The sequence below is a fragment of the Andrena cerasifolii genome, chromosome 8 (assembly GCF_050908995.1).
Source record: "Andrena cerasifolii isolate SP2316 chromosome 8, iyAndCera1_principal, whole genome shotgun sequence".
Lineage (NCBI taxonomy): Eukaryota > Metazoa > Arthropoda > Insecta > Hymenoptera > Andrenidae > Andrena > Andrena cerasifolii.
The window spans coordinates 8,000,088-8,018,762 of record NC_135125.1 but is presented as its reverse complement, the minus strand read 5'-3'; the positions used below and the strand labels follow the sequence as shown (position 1 = coordinate 8,018,762).

Below are 18,675 nucleotides of genomic sequence, written 5' to 3'. Positions count from 1 at the left end.
TGACTGTTCCTTGTGTCCATAACTATTCCTGTGCATCAGTCCGTTTCGTTTACTCCACTTTGTCAAATATCGACCAAACCAACAAATGCATGCTATCAGTATATTAAATCACTATTCGTGTTGCATGGGTCATCGGTGACCACGGCATGTTCCGGAAGCGGAACTCGTAAAACGAAATAAGGACGCGAGCTTGAGTGCAATCGATACTTCGTCACAACTGAATGTCTTGGCAACAATTTCTCTAGTTTTGGCGAACCTGTGTCGACAGTATTAAATTGCCGAGATTATTTGAGCAGGCCTCGACAAATATTCGCCTTAATCAATTAATGCCCAGACTTAAAAAGGAAAGCTTTCTAAGGAAATTTAAAATTAAATGTATAATCTTATTTTGTTACACTAGAACTATATCTATACGAAGCCAATTAAAAAAAAAATAGAATAACCAAAATCCGTACAATTTTTTATTCTTTTAATATTTATGGATCTACAAAAATATAACACAATAATATTTTATTTAACGATTTAAAAGACATTTTGTACGGATTTTAGTTATCATATTTTTTAATAACTAAAATCCGTACAAAATATCTGTTAAATCTTTTAAAAGGTGGTACCAAATTATAAATCTTGATTCCATTTAGTATTATTTTTCTGAAAATATGAGCTCATGAAGATTAGTTTTACAGCAAACTGTTACCTACTACAATATGCTTGTGTCCGATGCGATTTCAAGTAAAAATGTGAACGTTTTTAATTAAATAATTCATTCATTCTGCATATTAATTCTAGTATATAAAACCGGTTTTTGTAAATTTAAAAACCGGTTTTTGTAAATGTAAAAACCGGTTTTCGAATTCTACAAATATATAAATAGAAACCGGTTTTTGTAAATGTAAAAACCGGTTTTCGAATTCTACAAATTTATAAATAAAAACCGGTTTTTAAACCCGGTTTTTAAAACCCGACAAACCTTAACATATACCCTGCAATAATTAGTGGACAAGTCGCCGCTGAACTTCCTATCCAATAATAACTTTTCGTAACAGAAATTCTCAGCCCACTTTCTAGTAAAAGTGTATACTTTTATACACACCGCTCACCCACAATGTGTGAAGCATCATGGAAGAGCCTCTCTTCTATCGTCACGTACAATCGACTCAAAAGAATTATTTACTAAGCAATCACTCTACTTATCCATAATCTATTAATACTAAATCCACAATTAGAAGTCCTGTACTACCAACGAACGAATAGAAATTACTTCTAGTAATACACGTCTGGTTTTATTTAATGTACCTAGAAGGGTATATTCTCTCCGTGGATTTTGGTCGTCGGGACGATATTTTTGAGCCGATTGTACAGGAAGGGGGGTGTACCGCTGCTCCTGATGCTCTCGCGGTGACACCTAAAATAAATCCCTCTTACAAGAGGAGACAGAGACCGCGGGCAAGAGCAGCCTCGTGGTGCTTCTCACAATCAGTCGGTGTCTTGTCCATGCTGTTCGATGTGGTGCTGCGTTTCGAGAGCCGTCGCAGGGGCGGACCGAGGCCCCCCCTACGATCAAAGCTCGTCGAAAGTGCAACCTGCTGTCGATAAATCGGAAACACTGCTGGAAGTCGAGCAATGTTCCGATCCAGGTGAGATTCGTGGCTGGGAATGCTTTCGAGCCCTTCGTATTTTTTCTACGCCTGCAATCCTACTCACTCACCGACTGGAGTGCAAATTTGTGGGCTTATAGAGTGCCTCGAGATACGAACAATGGTATGCTTCGTTCGCGCCCAAGCATGTGAAAACTAACCTCAAAGTCAAATAGGCACTCCCATTTTTTTCGCGTATAACACCTAAACTACAAGAGACAGAAAAAAATGTTTCCAACAAAAGTTTAATGGCGCAATCGTCGCTGCAAACTGGTGTTAACAAAATTTTGAAAAAAGTTTTTTAAATTAGATATTTATTTTGTTTAAACTCTTTCCAGAATTTTGTTAACGCAAGTTTGCAGCGCTTATTATACCATGAAACTTTTGTTTGAAACATTTTGTTCTGCCTCTTGTACTTCAGGAGTTATATCCGAAACAGTGAGAGAGCCTATTTGACTTTGAGGTTAGTTTTTACGCCGTTAAAGGGCGATGTTCACGAATGAAGCATACCCTTCTTCTTGTCTTAAGTCACTCTATAGTCCCACAAAGTTCGCGGTGTTCCCTTGTGAGTTATTACGCAATTACAATTAGATCAACTCTAATTTAAGATCAACCTAACTCTTCCCAAAAAATCACACTTCAGAACATCCCAGAAGAAACCTAACTCTTCTAAACTCTGAGAAGCAACTATGCCACCCTATTAATCCAGTAAATTACCCAAGAATAACTACAAACATGCAAATCTTCCACACGAACCTAAGAACCCATCCCAGTAATGAAACGCGAGACGCGTGCAACGCTCAGAGCCGCGGAAGCCAAGAAAAATCGTTTATCAGCTAAGAAAGGCGACCATCTCGTGCCCGCCTTACGTCCACGCGGAGCAGGGATCTGACCGTGAAGGCGTTGCTACGAAAACGTGTTACAACACCGTAAACTTGGCCACACCGTCATCGGGAAAGCGAGGACGGAAGGAATCGTGACAGGAGCAAGCACGCGCTCCTCTGCTCGTGCAACAGATACCTACAATGAACGGCAAGCTTGTAGCGCCTAAAAAGGAAGCTTGCTCCTCCGTAGGCGAGCGGCTCCCGCGGGGGCGACACCTCGTCTTCGTCCTCGGCGTCGTCGTGGTCGCCGTTGAATAAGAGAGCCTCGCAGGTGTTCGCGATCCGCGGGCTCGAAGCTAGCCGGTCGGCTCTGTCGCGGAGTTAATTATCGCCTCTCAGCGAGCTCGTGGACGTCGATCGACACTGTTGCGTACCGCTGATCTCCTTGATCGTTGATCCCCGGACGCGCTCGCTGTGCATCCGTTGCTCGCTACTGCGACTCGCCCGCTGCGACCGTTTCGGCGATTTTATAAGTTCTGTGGCGAATTTAGAAAAGTTTGACGAACCTGCCGTTCGATACACAGTGGCAGTAATCGCTATCGAGCTGGTGCCAGGCTTGGGACGTTCCAGAGTTGCGATCAGTTTAGCTTCTGGTGCTGTTCTGCGTTCCCAGTGTCCAGTTAACGAGCGTTGCGCATTCGCCTTGACGAATCTCTCACGTTTACTAGCGACACGCATCTCTCGACGCGTTCGGGCGCGTTTACAAGACTGTGGACTCTGTGAAGCTGAGTCGGGTTAACACTTTGACGGCCGCGCCTTTCGCGGCGAACTTACGCTTGCTGGATATCTTCTTTCAATTTTCCAAGTATTCTGTGGTCGTTGAAGACTATTGAAACAGCGTGTAATAAGTAGGATATGAATCTTTGAGTGGTATAATTCTGTCGGGGATAAATAGGGAGTGCGATTGATTTCTTAAGCCTTAAGCTCGCGGAAAGTACTTACAAGGAGAGGTTTCCGGGTGACCGCCTCCGATTCCTTTGATTTTCGAATATGAATTAGAGGACCGCAAAAATTAGAAATACGTGCTTCTTTCTATTTTGCCCCGCTTGCAGATTTAGGGGGCGAAACCACCCCTCGAAGTTCATAAGAAGAGGTATAAAAGTTCCGAGGTTTAAAAGCTATATCGAGAGGTATGAAAGTTAAGAGGTAAAAAATATAAAAGTTTCTATTGTTAGTTGAAATAATATTATAAAACTGTGTATATCAAGTTTTATTCAACACAATGCTTATACATCTTCTTACGAACTTTGAGAGGTGGTATCACCCCAAAGTAAGAACACACGCGTTGGTTATTTTTCGGTCCTCTAAAACACACCCCAAAACCAAAGCGATCGGTGGCGGCCACCTGGAAGGCTTGTTAGTAAATCGCAATCGAGTCGTCGGCGGCGGTCAAAGCGTTAAGACCGCTCAATCGCCTTGTTTGTCTTCCCTTACCCGTAGCCGCGAGCCATGGATACGTTCAGCACCTCCGAAACGGATCAGAAAGTTGCTCTGTCGAGGGTGCACGTTGGCTGACGCTACCGCGGCGTGATTAAGCCCCTCGCGAATCTGACGCACTCCGCACGGACGCACCTCTCGCGCACCCGCCCCTCCCGAACAGGAGGGAGGATAGCAGCAGCGGAGACTAATTCACGGTAAATGGACACAGATGTGGCGTCCATCCTACTGCCGTGCGCGTTCTGCGCACGGACTTTTATGCCGCAGTCGTTGGAAAAGCACGCGAGGATATGCGAGCAGGCCGCGACTAAGAAGAGGAAGCTGTTCGACTCGGCCAAGCAGAGGATCCAGGGCACGGAGCTGGCCGAGTTTCAGCCCAGGCAGGAGAGGAGGCGGCACTGCCAGGACGACAGAACGTCCGCATCCACCTGGAAGCAGACGCACGATGATTTTCTGCGCGCGATCCGCGCCGCTCGGAACGAAATCGTAAGTTCTGGGCTACGTGTTTTGAGTGTTTGCTGGCTACAGGGGTGGCGGATTAAGCGGGAACAGCACTGTGCGGGCGGAATAGTAAGCCATTCTTAAGAATTTTTTTCAGGAATAATTTACAGTTTTCATATGAAATTGTTATTACCTACTTTTAGTACAATGTCTTAAGAGACTATACAAAAATAATGAGTAGAAAATCATGCATAAATTTTAATATATTAATTTAATATATTAGGAAATAGTCAGTAGGGGAAGTTGAATAGTGTAGTTAGCTTATAAGTATGATTATTCGTAGTATTTAAAGAGATTAGTATGTCTGAGGCAGCTTCAAAATGTAGAGTTACAGAGCTGCATTAAAAACGAAGATATACAGAGAGAGAAATGTGAGTTGAGAATTGCAGGTAGAGCGCAGATTAACCTAGATGCATCGTGAATGATGCAAGTGCATTCGTGCGTGAGATGAACTTCTTTTGCAACCCGTACCGTAGTATTATATTATTCGTCATGGTCTTGTATTACCAAAGTCTTTCCGTTCAGTGTTCGAGAGAAATAAAATTGACTCGTTTAAAAACTTCTGAAGTAGAAAATTAGTCAATGTAATTGAATATTTTATATATTTGTTGCAAGTGGAATTTCATGAATTTCTATTTGAATCTACACGTCGATCACTTACTGCGTCCACTTTTAAGGTTTACGAGAAAAACAGATTTAAAAATGCAAGGGTTATAATTAAAGAAATACACAAGTCTACAATTTCACAAAAAGTGGGCGTACAATATTTCTGTGGTAAGCCATCAACGTGACCTTTTGTATTACGTATAGAACAACTAATATTTTCAATAACATATCAATATACAAGATCGATATTAATATGTAGGATATCCAGTTCAATTAGGTTTCACATGGTGCATTTATTGCAATTATTTTTATTACCATTTATACATTTCATACTCACTTGCACTTGCGCCAGTACCAAATGCAATTAAAGACCTTGCAGCAAGAGGGATGCAGCTCCATATTTACCAACTTCGAGTAAATTAGATAAAGCTGTTTATAAAATTATTATTTTGACTTAACATTGACAAGACAACACTAATTGAAAAATACATGTTTTCACACAATAAGTAGTAGTTATTGAGCCGATAAGTTTTACAAAAATATTAAAAATATTAAAAATATCAATAGTAATATTTATATTATATATTAATATTAATATTAATATTTCTATTTTTATTTATTTGCAATCAATCGCTCATTTCTTATGAAATTTGCATCAAATGATGTAGAATTTTTTAATTTTTATGTATATCACACGTCAGCAACTGTAAAAAATGGAGCTGCACCCCTCCTGTTGCAAGATCCTCAAATGCACATTTTTCTTGAATCGCGTATGATATTGTTTATTTAATTATTTCACTACGCCTTAACTTGCAACAATTCATTTGTTTCTTAAATATATTACCTCCACAATTCCAAATAAAACATTTCCGTATTTCCAACCCCTTGACGAAAGCACCTCAAAATTTCTCCCCAGAGATTTTCAATTTGCCAAAACCCTAAACCCGAACAGGCCCCCAAACCTGAAACCATAATTACTATAATTCGTAAATAAAGGAAGGCGGCACAATCCGTTACGAAAGCTGGAGCAATTACTCTCACAATAGAATACTAACCATTACATCGCGTGTAGCATTCGATTCGCCTTCGAGCATTTTGAAATACATTGAATACCAAGCGGGGGTTTCCGACACGCTCAGCGGGTTGAGCAATGCGAGTGAATAGGCCGCGGAGAAGGAATTCGAATTTGTTGTGCGAGAACAATGCAACGGGACACTGTGTTGTGCTTTTAGGCGGAGCCCACGATGCAGAAGCATTGCAACTCGATGGCCACGTCTAGCGCGCCGACGCGCGCCAACGAGCAGGGCATGTGCCCCACCTGCAACAGACATTTCGGCGTCAAGGCCTTCGACAGACACGTGGCCTGGTGCAAAGAAAGGGTTGCGAAGGCGCCGATCAGTCCAGCGACCAACATCGCCAAGGAGCGTCTCGAGGCACGGATGAGGTATCGCGCTCCGTCCCTGAAGAATAGTCGACAAACCACCCGCGAGAAGTATTCACCCGGTTCCGCGATCACCCTGAATGCCAGCAACAAGGGGTCACCGAGTTTGCCAACCAACAGGGCTAAAGAGAGCGCCTCGGCGCCAAATTGCAACAAAACCAACGACAGTCCAGTGAAACATAAATCAGCTGTCGTGTAAGTTTTACACATTTCACCATTTTGAGGGAACCAATAAGCGCTTCGAGGATTTTTTATCCTTGGACGGAGGGTGGCCCGTCAGTCGCTCACGCTGTGGTACGGGGTGCATTTTGTCACATAGTGGAATAGATGTCTAGCAACAGGTTGTAGAAAATGAATTTGGTGATTCTACGTGACAAAATAAGGTGAAAATGAGGAGTAAAGAAATTGCGATGGAGGCTTTGTTTGTTAGGTATTAATGTTTGAAAGTTTAAGTAAGCAAAGCTTGAAGAACGGCAATTTGGCGATCAGCTGCACGCGTTGCGTCAGTGGCGCCACCTACAGTCGCCGTGAAAGAACAACGCGTGTTTGTTTTCTCACGGCGACTGTATTGTATTGTACCTAGGAGGGTTATAGCGTGGTTGTAAAACCTACGGGACTTTTGGACGCTTTGGCACGTTTTTAAGAGAAACATCAAAGTTGTAAACTCTGGGACTTAAGTAGATCGCGAAGACTGCGAAGTACATAGTGGTTTCTTGACGATGACTGTAGGTGGCGCCACTGATCTACGTAACGCGTGCAGCTGATGACCGAATTGCCGTTCTTCAGGCGTTCCTTACCTGAAGTTCCAAACACTAAAAAACGCAGCCCCTGCCGCAAATTCTTTACTCCTCACTTTCGTTTTATTTTGCCACTCATTTCATGTTCTACTGTCTCTTGTCGAACACCCTGTAGAATTTTCGAATACGAAATGAGGTTTTATGTTGGGTTTTGACCCTATTGCGATTTAAGATTCTTACTTCTTTAAGAAGTAATATCAATAAGTGTAGCTTAATATATGTACGCTACAGGTAACTAGACTAATTAAACTTAGTGGCGGATTTAACCGCGCAGTATCTTCCAAAGAAATTCTGATTTTATCCAAAAACTATATTCTTTGTTCCCCAGAATTTCATATGACAAGAAATTTAGATTCTGATTTTATAAAAATAATTTTTTTTATTTTTTTCATTTGTGAAAATAGTCACATAATGAGCTGAGACACATTTCGCGACCCCAGAGTTTGCCGTTCGAAAGTTTTTAGGCGACGGACAGACCCACAAACACTTTCCGCTTTATATATTAAGATTCTATTATCTATACAGAGTATCCTTGAAAATGATCTCTCCTTACAAACTTAATACGTTTAAAGTTTAGACATGTCAGGATGTCTAGGCTTGACTCGCTCGAAATTTAGTAGAGATCTAATTATTACAGCAGACGTTCAGGACAAACGAAAGAGTCCGGTCCCCTAGGTCCGATGAAGTCGCGGCAGATCGACCGTACGAATAGGTAAGCATCCTTCCTACCTCTAACCGCGCATTGGCGTAGCCGATAGTTTCATATTAAAAAAAGCGCGGAAACCTAGCGTAAACGCGTATCCCTAGTGTGCATGAGGAGAAGGAAAAGGGACAAGGTTGTTTCGCGGCAAAAATCCGAATCTTTCAACCACGTAAAATATATATCCCAACTCTCACGTTAGTCATCCCCCTTTTGCAACGTGCTACAAAAGCCTGATGACCTTCTCCTGATGTCAGGCATATCTACATCCTTGATCCTATTTCCTCCTCCTCAGGCCGCCAGAGGACGAGGCTGGACCGCCACTGTTCCGACCTGCACCCCCCACTAAAAGAACCTCCCACCTCCCTGTACCGCCCCTAAAACATAAGAAAGAAGGTCTCGAAGAGTGCAGTAGCACCCCAAGAGCCTCCAAGCGACATCCTCGAAAGCGGGAGGACAGAGCGAGGCGGGAGGAGCCCGCCAGCAGCCGCGTCAAACAGGAAGACAAGCATCAGGCGCTGCACTCCGCTAGGTCGCAGAAGGCGAGCATCGTTTCCGCCAGGAGCCAGGGCAACCCGAAAGTGAACGACGTTTCGATCAACGCGGAGGTGAACGGAATGACCGTGAAACCTTGCCACATATACAGGGGCAATGAGCTAACCACGTGGAAGAGGATCAGCCAGGAAAAGGGCCAGCAGCGCAGAGACGTGAAAGCTCAGAATCTGAAGAATCTTCCGAACACTCCTTTCCCCGATCACGGGGATCGAGGCTTGGAGGAGTTCGTTTTGAACGAAAGGCTCTTAGAGGACGATGCAGAGGAGGCTGCCCCGAGCGAATGTGCTTTTAAGGACGATATCGGTAAACTCAGCTCGAGAAGTGGTAGCGTCAATTGGTCCACGGTTACTGCCAACTTGAATCGAACGTACTCGTTCAAGGACTCGGTGTACGGTGACCTTGACGACGCGCAGCTTACGGGTCAAAGGAAGTGGAGGCCTGTGAAACACAGTCCCAGGATAGAATTTCGATTGGGGGATCAGGAGAGAGTGGATAAACTGCACTCTTCTTCGTACGGCTGTACTCGTCTCGCGGAGTTGGATGGTAGTAGTGGGGCTGGAAGTGGCCGCGCGAATCAAACGAATAGATCGAGGAACCCTGGGATCGAGGATGAAAGCAAGCCGGCTGATTCTAAGCCAGGATACCTAGACTTGGAAACGTCGAAACAGGAATTACCCAGTGAACATTTTCAATCGACGAGAAGCAAACTTCTGGAGAGGAAGAGATTGACATCGGCAGGTTACGCAGAGGTCTCGCCGGAAAGTAATTATGAAGTTACGCAGGAGTGTTCTGACAGTTCCCCGATCACAGATTCGCAAGAGAATCGTGGAGTAAATAGTATTATCGCTGGATTAAATAATCGCGTGTCTGTGACGGAGGATGCAAAATCAGATGGCGAAAATTCAACGAGCAAAGCTAATTTAAGAGAAGAGGATACAGAAGCCTTGACAGGTTTCTCTGAAAAATTCGATAAGTGCAACACGATCTTTAATGATGAGACACTAGAGCAAGAAGCAGATCAATCGACGTTGTACAAAGAATCAAATGAGACTGTATATATAGAGGCTTTCAAAAATGAAAGCGATGCAGAGTTCCTCCAAGACGAACTTGACCTTTCTGCGAAGAACGAGGTGGCTCCTGTCGAAAGAAACCTTGGGACAGAAATCGATGCGTTTCTGACGAATGACACGTTAGAGCCAACTGGATCCAGTACGCCATTCAACGCTCAAATAGAAAATCCACTTTCGAAATGTGATACTTACGACAGTCTAAGAGAAAATTCACCCCCGCCCCCTGAAAACTGCGACTGGAAAATGTCTGTAGACGCAGAAAAAGGAGCAGAGATGCTATATCGCGTGGAAACCAGGGGCTCGAGTGCATCGAGCTCTTCGGTGCATGCCAAGCTCGATAAATCAAACCAGACTAGTTACGAAGAATTTGAAAATAGTTCCAGCACCAGAGCTTCGAAGTTGAACGCGAGTAGAATCGTCTCCAGTGTCTCGCCTGCAGCAATTCGAAAGGAAGAAGAAGTGACCGTTCAAGGCGTCAGAGACAACCCCTGTCAAGTAAACCTATGCAATAGTTCATCGAACGCTTCTTTAGATTTTAAATGCGAGAAGGTGGACAACGAGAGCGACGATGAGATGTGGGATTTCGATTGCGACGATTCCTCGAAGGATAAGAGCACTAAGAAGGGTGGGAAGGCTGTCGAGGGATCTTCGAACAGTCAAGCTGACGCGGATTTTCCACAGAACAGCGCCGATTCCAAGCCAGACGTGGCTCCAAGGAAGCCTCGCAAACCAAATTTCAAAGGGAAGCTGACGAAGGATAAGCTTCGTAAGAGTAGCAAATCGAGAATCATCGTGCAGTCGATCGTCGATAGGGATGAAGCGGTGAAGGAGGAGGTGCTGGAGATATACAGAAATTGCGCGAGCAACGATTTCGATTACGACAGCGATAACACTGTCGGGGAACAAATTATAGGGGGCAAAATGAACCGTGGGCCTACTTCGGTTAAAGACGACACGATCGGTGTGCGAAATTTACGATCGATTATACTCTCGGAGTCTCGCGTCGAGCTGAAGAAACTGACGAGTCGCTCGACTGCTGTGAAGAGGCGGTGCTCGAGAGTGATACGAACAGAAGATGAAATTCGCGGGGGTATGAACATTCTGAACGAAAGCACGGACAGCTTGGCTTCGTCGCTCGACACCATGGATGTCGCGGACGTTCAGCAAGTGGAATCGGTCGAGGTGGAGACCATCGAGGAGATTGGCACGAGGAATCGGAGTATCAGGTTCAGGGTGCTGCCAGAGATTAAAAAGGCGGCCAAGGTGGTGGTTAACGAAAAGTATGGCGAAGAGAAGCTTAATACCCAAACGTATTGGGAGAAGGCGGAGAAGGCCTCGAGGAATCGATTGATTAACCTGGATCCACCGTCGCAAGGGGCGAGCAGGTTTCTTAAGAGGAACCCGAAAGTCTGTGTCCTTCCACCTGTTCCCAGTAACTCTTCCTTGATAAGATACAGGTAGCGCTGATACGCGATTCGAGTGCGATCGTTGCTAGCCCTCTATAATTATGGGGTGAATTCTTGTTTCCATTTCTGCTGAATTAAGGCGGACTCGCACGTATCGGTTGTGCCAGTCAGTGGTGAAAGATATTGTAATTTAATAGATAATGTTAATTTGAAATACAGTAATTGAGTTGCAACTAAATAAATATTATAAATTGGCACTACAATCGCCAAACGGAACTGATACGTGCGAATCCGCCTTTAGTCCCTAGGGGGTGATTTCCGTGACATTTAACTTTTCATAAATTTTATACCGTCACGTTATAGATCATTGAGCACCATACAATTTTATATTTTCCATCTCTCCATATTCTCTGAACGATATTTAATACGAAAACTCAAAATTACTTTGAGGGGATTTTTCCAACTCCAGACCCGATTCGATGATGGATAAAGAATAGATATTGAGACCACGAGCTACATTTCTGCAAAGTATCAGATTTCTTTTAATCCTCGAGTTGCCGAAGGTCCTTTGGAAATTCAGGGTTGATCTCTAAAAGCAGAGGTAGCGTTGCTTGCTTCAAATAGGATCAGATCTTGCCATCGCATTGATTGCATATTAAAAGCATCTGTTGCACTGTACTTAGTCCTCCTAACACGCATACGATATTGTAGGAGTTTTAAACTGCCATTACGTCCCGTATGGAGCAATTACGTGCGCAGAAGGCCGGATTTTAATCTTGTACTTAGCGGTAGAACGTAAGTTGCAGGCGGATGAACGAGCTGCCAAGACAGATTTCTGGTTTTATTATAAAATCCTCCTCCTCCGAATCGTTTCGATTCGTCGCGCGAGTTCTGGCTGAAATCTTCCCGTTGAAGTTCCCTTAACACGTTCGTTGTTGTACAAGACGCGCATCTATGCGTCTTCCACAGGTTTCATACTACAGCAACGAAACTGTAATCTTGGCTTCAAGTGGCAACTCTCACATTTCTGGAACTTTGCTGACGATTCTAGATGCACACTTTACGATATTTTAGAAAACTGTATAAGATACATGACTCCTGCACTGTGAAGAAGTAAAATTAACACCCTCGGCGAACGTGTTAAGGAAAGCTTGTGACCGAACTCCAACACTTTGAGTGGCATAAGATTTGGGAAAATGGCCCATTAAGTTTTGATGACGCTAATGGAAATTTAAACTTCAATGTTGTTTATTAAATCTAGGTGGGAACACTATCAATGGATAGGTGAAGTTTCGCCGATAAAAATAAGTCGAAATCTAACATTAGTCGGGCTATTTGTAATTATACATAATTCGAATCGCTATCGCTTCGCAATTATACAGGGTGTTCGGGAATGGATAGTAGAAAATGAAGTGGGTGATTCTATGTGACGAAATAAGACGAAAATGAGGAGTGAAGAAATTCCAATGGAGGCGTCATTTTTTAGTTATTAATGTTTGAAAATTCGGGTAAGGAACGCCTGAAGAACGGCAATTCGGCGATCAGCGGCGCGCGAGGTGTATGTACATCAGTACTGTCCCACTGATCGCCGAATTGCCGTTCTTCAGGCGTTCCTGAACCGATTTTTTCAACAATTAACCCTTTGGGACCTATGGCTCGTTCTGTGCATGCAGTGCGCGCGGGGAACGCCCATAGGCGTTCGGAGTCTATGGTTAGCAGATACGATTAGAAGAGTTCCGCACACCGTGTACGCTATGCATTCTAAGCGGCAGCACCTAAAGGATCAATAACGAAGAAACCAAGCTTCCACCGCCATTCATCTTATTTTCATATCATGGCAATCACCTATTTCAGTTTCTATTGTCGAACAGCCTACGGTTACAATTATTACAATTATGGTTACGATTTTAATTGATCACGTTAAAATTTTTAGTTGGTGAAGCTAAATTTTAGTAAATTTAGTTGAAATCAACTTCGATGTTAATTAATTACGTTACAACTTTTAGTCGGAGGAGCCAAATTTAAGTAAACTTAGTGGAATTCAAATTCTATTTCAATTGATTGCGTCAAAATTTCTAGTTGGAGGAGCCAAATTGTACTGAATTTAATTAAGATCTAATTATGGTCACAAATAAAGCAAATGAGTTTGAATTCGGCTGATTTTCATCAGAAAAATTTCGCCTATCCATTGATCGTGCTTTTATGAAGATCTAATAAAGAGCATAAAATTTACAATTATTAATTGCAATTAAGATAAAAATTACAATTTCCATTACTCGTCGAAGGCAACAAAATGTAAAGCGAGGCTTGATTTATTTTCAAACCAAACGACCGTCGAGGACTTTCAATCAATACCACCGATGCTTTCCGAAAGATATCGACGTGAAAACACGCCGACGCCACTCAAAGGGTTAACGACAGATCCCAGGCCACTCGAACCGCAAATTTACTCTTGGCACGTTCTTCGGTTCATTCTGCATCGCATGTGTTATCGCCACGCGAGTTTACCCGCCACTATGCGCAAAGGTTTGCTTTGCAGACTGGTTGGAGAACACGCTTTGCCTGTTTGCCCGAAACTGATAGGCTTGGCCGATTCCCCATGTACGCATCGTTATCTCGTCACAGGTTCATCCATACCGCTGATCGATCGTTCTCTAGAATAGGATGCGCAAACAGTTTTATCCGCGAGCTGTACCTAGAGGGAAAGACTCATTCATCTGTCACGTCTCTTTCCTTTTACCACGGCACGATTAAGGCGCTCCAGGCTTTATTAAAACAGTAGTTGCTGAAGTAGTTTAACCAGCAGAATCCTCCAAGAAACGAAAGCATACGACACATGCACTAACGTTCTATGATTCGAAGACGTTTCTTTTTCAAACTTCCCTCACCACTGATGTTATAAATTCTGTAGGATGTACTTGCTTATTTCGCGGTGTTAATTATTGGTTTCGAGGGTCAGCTGTCAACCAGGGATTTATATAAAATGATTGAGTTTAGAAGCAGCTAAAATTATACGCAAGACTCAAAGCTGTAGATGCCTGAGTGAACCAAAGTTAGCTTAGTTCTATTTTAACGAGAGCCATTAAAACACATTTTTAGTAGGAATTTTTTCGGGGACTAATGTTCTGAATGTATATGTATATTAGGCCCTTATTTATACGTGTCGATTTTTTTTGTATCTCTGTGCTCTCACCCTCTAGAAAGCCTGAATTATTTGAACAAAATTTCGCTAGGGCTTACCATTTTTGAGAAATCCTTTAAATCCAAACTATTGATGGATTCTAAACTTTAAGGCTTGGTAGGCACCCTTTCCTGTTGTCCGATTCCATTAATCTTTTTTCAGGGACTGTTTTCTTTTATGAAATGGAACCACGTTAGGTGGTGAGAGCAAAAGAAATCGCAGGTTGAAAATAAGGGCCACCCTATTGTATATGTACGTCTGAAGTTATTACCATATGTTATGGTGCACTCTTCACATTCTATTAGGTTGGTGCAAAAGGTTTGTCGCTTTTAAACAAAGCCTTACTGTAAAGCAGTGTTTCCCAAACTTTTTTTTAAATAACCTGCGACCCCCTCCCCCTATACGAGCTAAGGTAAATTTAATACAATAAAGAAAACACATATTAAAAAACAGGTATTGCAGAATATAATTTTAATTAATAATTAAAATAAATAAGTGCTAAAAATCGCAAAGAAAAGATAACCGTGGCGACCGCCCAGATAAAACTTCGCAACCCTCAGGTTGGGAATCACTGCTCTAAAATAAAAATAACGTTTGTACCTCGATGCAGTCAAGCAAAAATTGCCGCAAAAGCGACTCCCTCTGATCAATGGAAAAGGGAACTCTTCTGCATGAGAATGCTGGACCAAAATGGCACGAATGGTATACCCAAACAAAGGTATACCTCGCACATCCACCATCTACATCTTCTCATCTTTATTTACATATTTAAGCACCTCGATCAGTCTCTCCACCACAAAGAGTTCCCACCGAAACTGCTGGTCCAGAGTTCATGCATTCCAGGATTCAAGAGTTCTATAGAAGAGAGACTGAAAGGCTCATCGACAATTAATTAATTCGACAATTACGACAAACCTTCTCCATCAACCTAATACATCCAAGCCACGAAGCTTGGACGTGGAACCCCAGGCAAGGGACCAAAGTTGCTCCCAATTTCCCAGCATCCGTTCATCGAGTCCCCTAAAAAGAAACGTCTGTTGCATCGAGACGCGTTTAGGTCCTTTAACTATTCCTGCTTTCAGCGGCAAGGATTACGATCCGTTCCTGCTGGCGGAGCAGCAGATGAACGACCTGCTCTCGGACACGAGCGAGCAATCCGTAACGGAGAGTCCACCGAGAGCCGAGCAGAGCCGCGATACCTCGTTCCCCTTATCCCACTCCTCAGCTTTCGTCAAATACCCTTACTCGGTTCCCGAGAAACGCTCGTCCTTGATAGCCCCGCCCTTCGAATTCGACGACCTCACTACCGATTTCTCGAGCGACTCCACGGAGACCAATTCATTGTCGCGCGAGGTGTTCCTCAAGGGCGGCAAAGAATTCAAGGAGTCGATATCTAGACCCGACGCGGAGAAGAAATCTCCCGCCAGGGAGCTAGGTCGAAGGGTGATCATTGACAAGTCGAGGGCGCTGGGCGGGGACGTCGTGGACGACGCGGGTCGCGGTACCAGGAGTTTCGTTGGCAGCACAGAGAGGGCTCGTAAGATCCTCGACAAGGTGTCGCCTAAAGTCGTTCAACCCGCGGTCAATCGTTCCCTTTCTGTCAGGGCCTCGTCCGCTCCGAAAGCTGTTACTTCGAACGATTCGCGTGACAAGAAACCGTCTCGTAAGAACGAGTCGCAGAGGTCCCCATGTAGCTTGAGGAATCGAAGCAATAATTACGCGAACCTGTCGAACAGCAACCTCAGCCTCAGCTCCATAGTGTCCTCGGACGTGGACATCAAACGGTCGAACTCGGTGTTCGACGAGCTGATGACCTCGTTCGAGGATGGAAACGCTTCCTTTCCGTCCCTCAAGTCCCTCCTAAAGCACGATTCCCTGTCCACGTCTAGCCCGGCCCAGAGCAGACAACGCAACAACCAGGTCAGCGATGAGGAACTGTCTTCGCCGGAGAGCTACAAGAGGCAGGACCGCGGCAAGCTCAGCGCTGACTCCGCCTATAGCAGGTTAATATGTGATTTACGGCTTTTCGTTGAGTGTGGTCAAGCGGACGTTCAGGTCGCGTTGCAGTGTTGCACCTAGAACGGGTATTGCGAGGTTGCGAAAGCTGTGGGAGTCTTAAAATTTGCAGCTTAGTGGTTTGGCACTTCTTGGAGGAGGTAAGGTTCCAGGTCTCTTGTTCGGGAAGCTCAAAGCTGTAAACTTTGGGACTCCTGCAGCTTTTGCGACCTCGCTATGTACCGTCTAGGTACTATAGTACCTAGATATATCTAGGTGCCATGCCTGGAAGGGATATAGCGAGGTTGTAAAAGCTACGACAGTTCTGCAGCTTACAGCTTTGAGGCTTCGGAACAAGAGGCTTGGGACTTTTTTGGAGTGAGGTTTCCAAATCTGTTGTTATGATCTCTCGTTGAAAATAAACTGATATTGAAAGACGAAAAAAATCTCCTTTTTCGGGTTAAAAACATAGCAAAATTTGGAATTTATTTTTAAGAAACTAGCGATCCGATTCATTTGAAATTTGAACCATGTTTTTACGCATCTATGAAGAAGATGTAGTTTTTTTTTTATTCGTTTTTAATAATAAATATAGGAGTTACGCGTGCTCGACCATCGCGCCGCGCAAAGTTCGTCGTCCGCTGGTGTGCATGATAAAAAAAAATGCAACTTCTTCAAAGATGCATAAAAACATGGTCCAAATTTCAGATGAAACGAATCGCTAGTTTCTTAAAGAAAAATTCCCCCAATTTTGCTATTTTTCCTACCCCAAAAAATAGAATTCCCCGTTAGCGAGTGTTCCCCTGGCGATAAATACTCTTTCTCATTCAACGATCCCCGAGATTCTGGCAGTAGACATAACCGCGTCAGCGCACGGTGCTATCTCCCGCATGCCTAACCCCCCGTTAAATTTCTTCCTCCTAGTTTAAATCGCAAATATTCCAACCATGGACGCAGCGCCAACGACGTGGCCGGTCGCCTGGAGGAGGACATGCCGAGGAAGAATCGCCGGGACGGCGATGCTACCAGGGCCACCGCCAAGTGCAAGATGTCGAAATTCTGCCACGAGTGCGGCTCTAAGTTCCCGGAAACCGCGAAGTTCTGCTGCGAGTGCGGCATCAGGAGACTCGTACTTTGAACCCTACCGAGCCACTCCCCGAGGCAACTTCGAAGCTGAGGGAAACGTCTTTGAAGAAACCCAGCCCAACATCGCTACGACGGAAAGCGCAAAATTTTACGAGCAACTGGCTCATAAGACAGCTCGAATCGAACATGAGTAATAAGTAGGTTGTCGAAAGCGTGAATGGAGATGTATCGGCACGAAGTAGTCGAAGGATGAATAACTTTAAACGACAGGTGTTACTGAAGAAGCGAAAATACTATTCTTGCAGCTTAGACCCGGAGAGGGTGAAGGTACTTGTACTCTAGTCACTAATTACTGTCATTGGAAGTTTTAATGCAGCCGGAAGAAATTCTCAGTATTAAGGGGCACGAGATAGGGAGGGAAGAAACGTCAATTGCAAATGATAGAGCTCTAAATAGAAGCGAATATCTAGTTGTGTCGACCGATAGCTGAGTGATGGTATTTATTCTACGGTGTATCGCGGGTTTGTAGGATTCTCATTAGCCTGTAGTCGGCACAAGGGTCTAATCTTGCCCAGGGTTTGATCTGCAAATAAATTCCACTTGATTTGCCGCGGAATAAACGGCAGCAGCGTTGAATCCCCGCTTGTGAAGCGTACCGACACGAAAGGAGCGCACATTCAGATGGGAATAACGAGTTTCACCAATGTTCTCGGTTGCTTCGTTCACTGTTCACACCTTTACTTCCATATCTTCTTACCCCCGTCTTCATTTTCTATCCAACCCCCGAATGTACCTTATTTTTTTAAAAGCATTTTACACGTGCAAGCACAACGGGAGAATAAAAATAAACACCAATCGCGCGTGTGTATGTGTGTGCGTATAACGAAATAACTACAATATAACGTAGGCTTAGTGTTACTTGTTAGAGATAGGTGAAACCATTTGCGGAAGCTGCGGCTCGATTAACAGCCGTGTAGTTAATCGAAGGTTGCGTTGCTGAAGATAAATTCCAAGTGTTCAGCGAGCACTGTACTCAGCGTTTTCTAATTCAAAGAGTCTGACGACTGGCCGTTTACGAACGAGCCAAGAGCCAAGCGCTACAGATACGCCGAAATAGCCTTAATGTCCCAGTGAAAGGGATTCGCCGTTGCCATTAGCTCTCTGGTGTTCAAGCAGTACCAAAGAGGACGAAATCGCGACCGAAGATCCGCAGAAACGAAGCCATCGACTCGCGTGCAGATAATATAACGCCCAACTAATTGTATACTATCGACGAGATGTAAAATTGTCTATGTTTCCAACTGTATTTTTGCAAGTGCAATAAAGTTATGCTTGTACAAAATTAGAGATAGAGAGAGAGAGAGAGAGAGAAAAGAGCG

At 43.9% G+C, this 18,675-nt stretch overlaps 1 protein-coding gene across 1 annotated transcript; it reads left to right on the top strand.

Moving 5' to 3' along the window:
• The first annotated feature begins 1,126 nt into the window (after positions 1-1,126).
• On the top strand, positions 1,127-18,639 carry LOC143372428 (uncharacterized). The gene is made up of 8 exons (XM_076818571.1): positions 1,127-1,637; positions 4,170-4,444; positions 6,298-6,701; positions 7,941-8,015; positions 8,299-11,085; positions 11,746-11,829; positions 15,298-16,218; positions 17,135-18,639. Exons 1-8 carry the CDS (start codon positions 1,505-1,507, stop codon positions 17,346-17,348), a joined length of 4,893 nt encoding a protein of 1,630 aa, XP_076674686.1. The 5' UTR covers positions 1,127-1,504; the 3' UTR covers positions 17,349-18,639.
• The last annotated feature ends 36 nt before the right edge of the window (positions 18,640-18,675 follow it).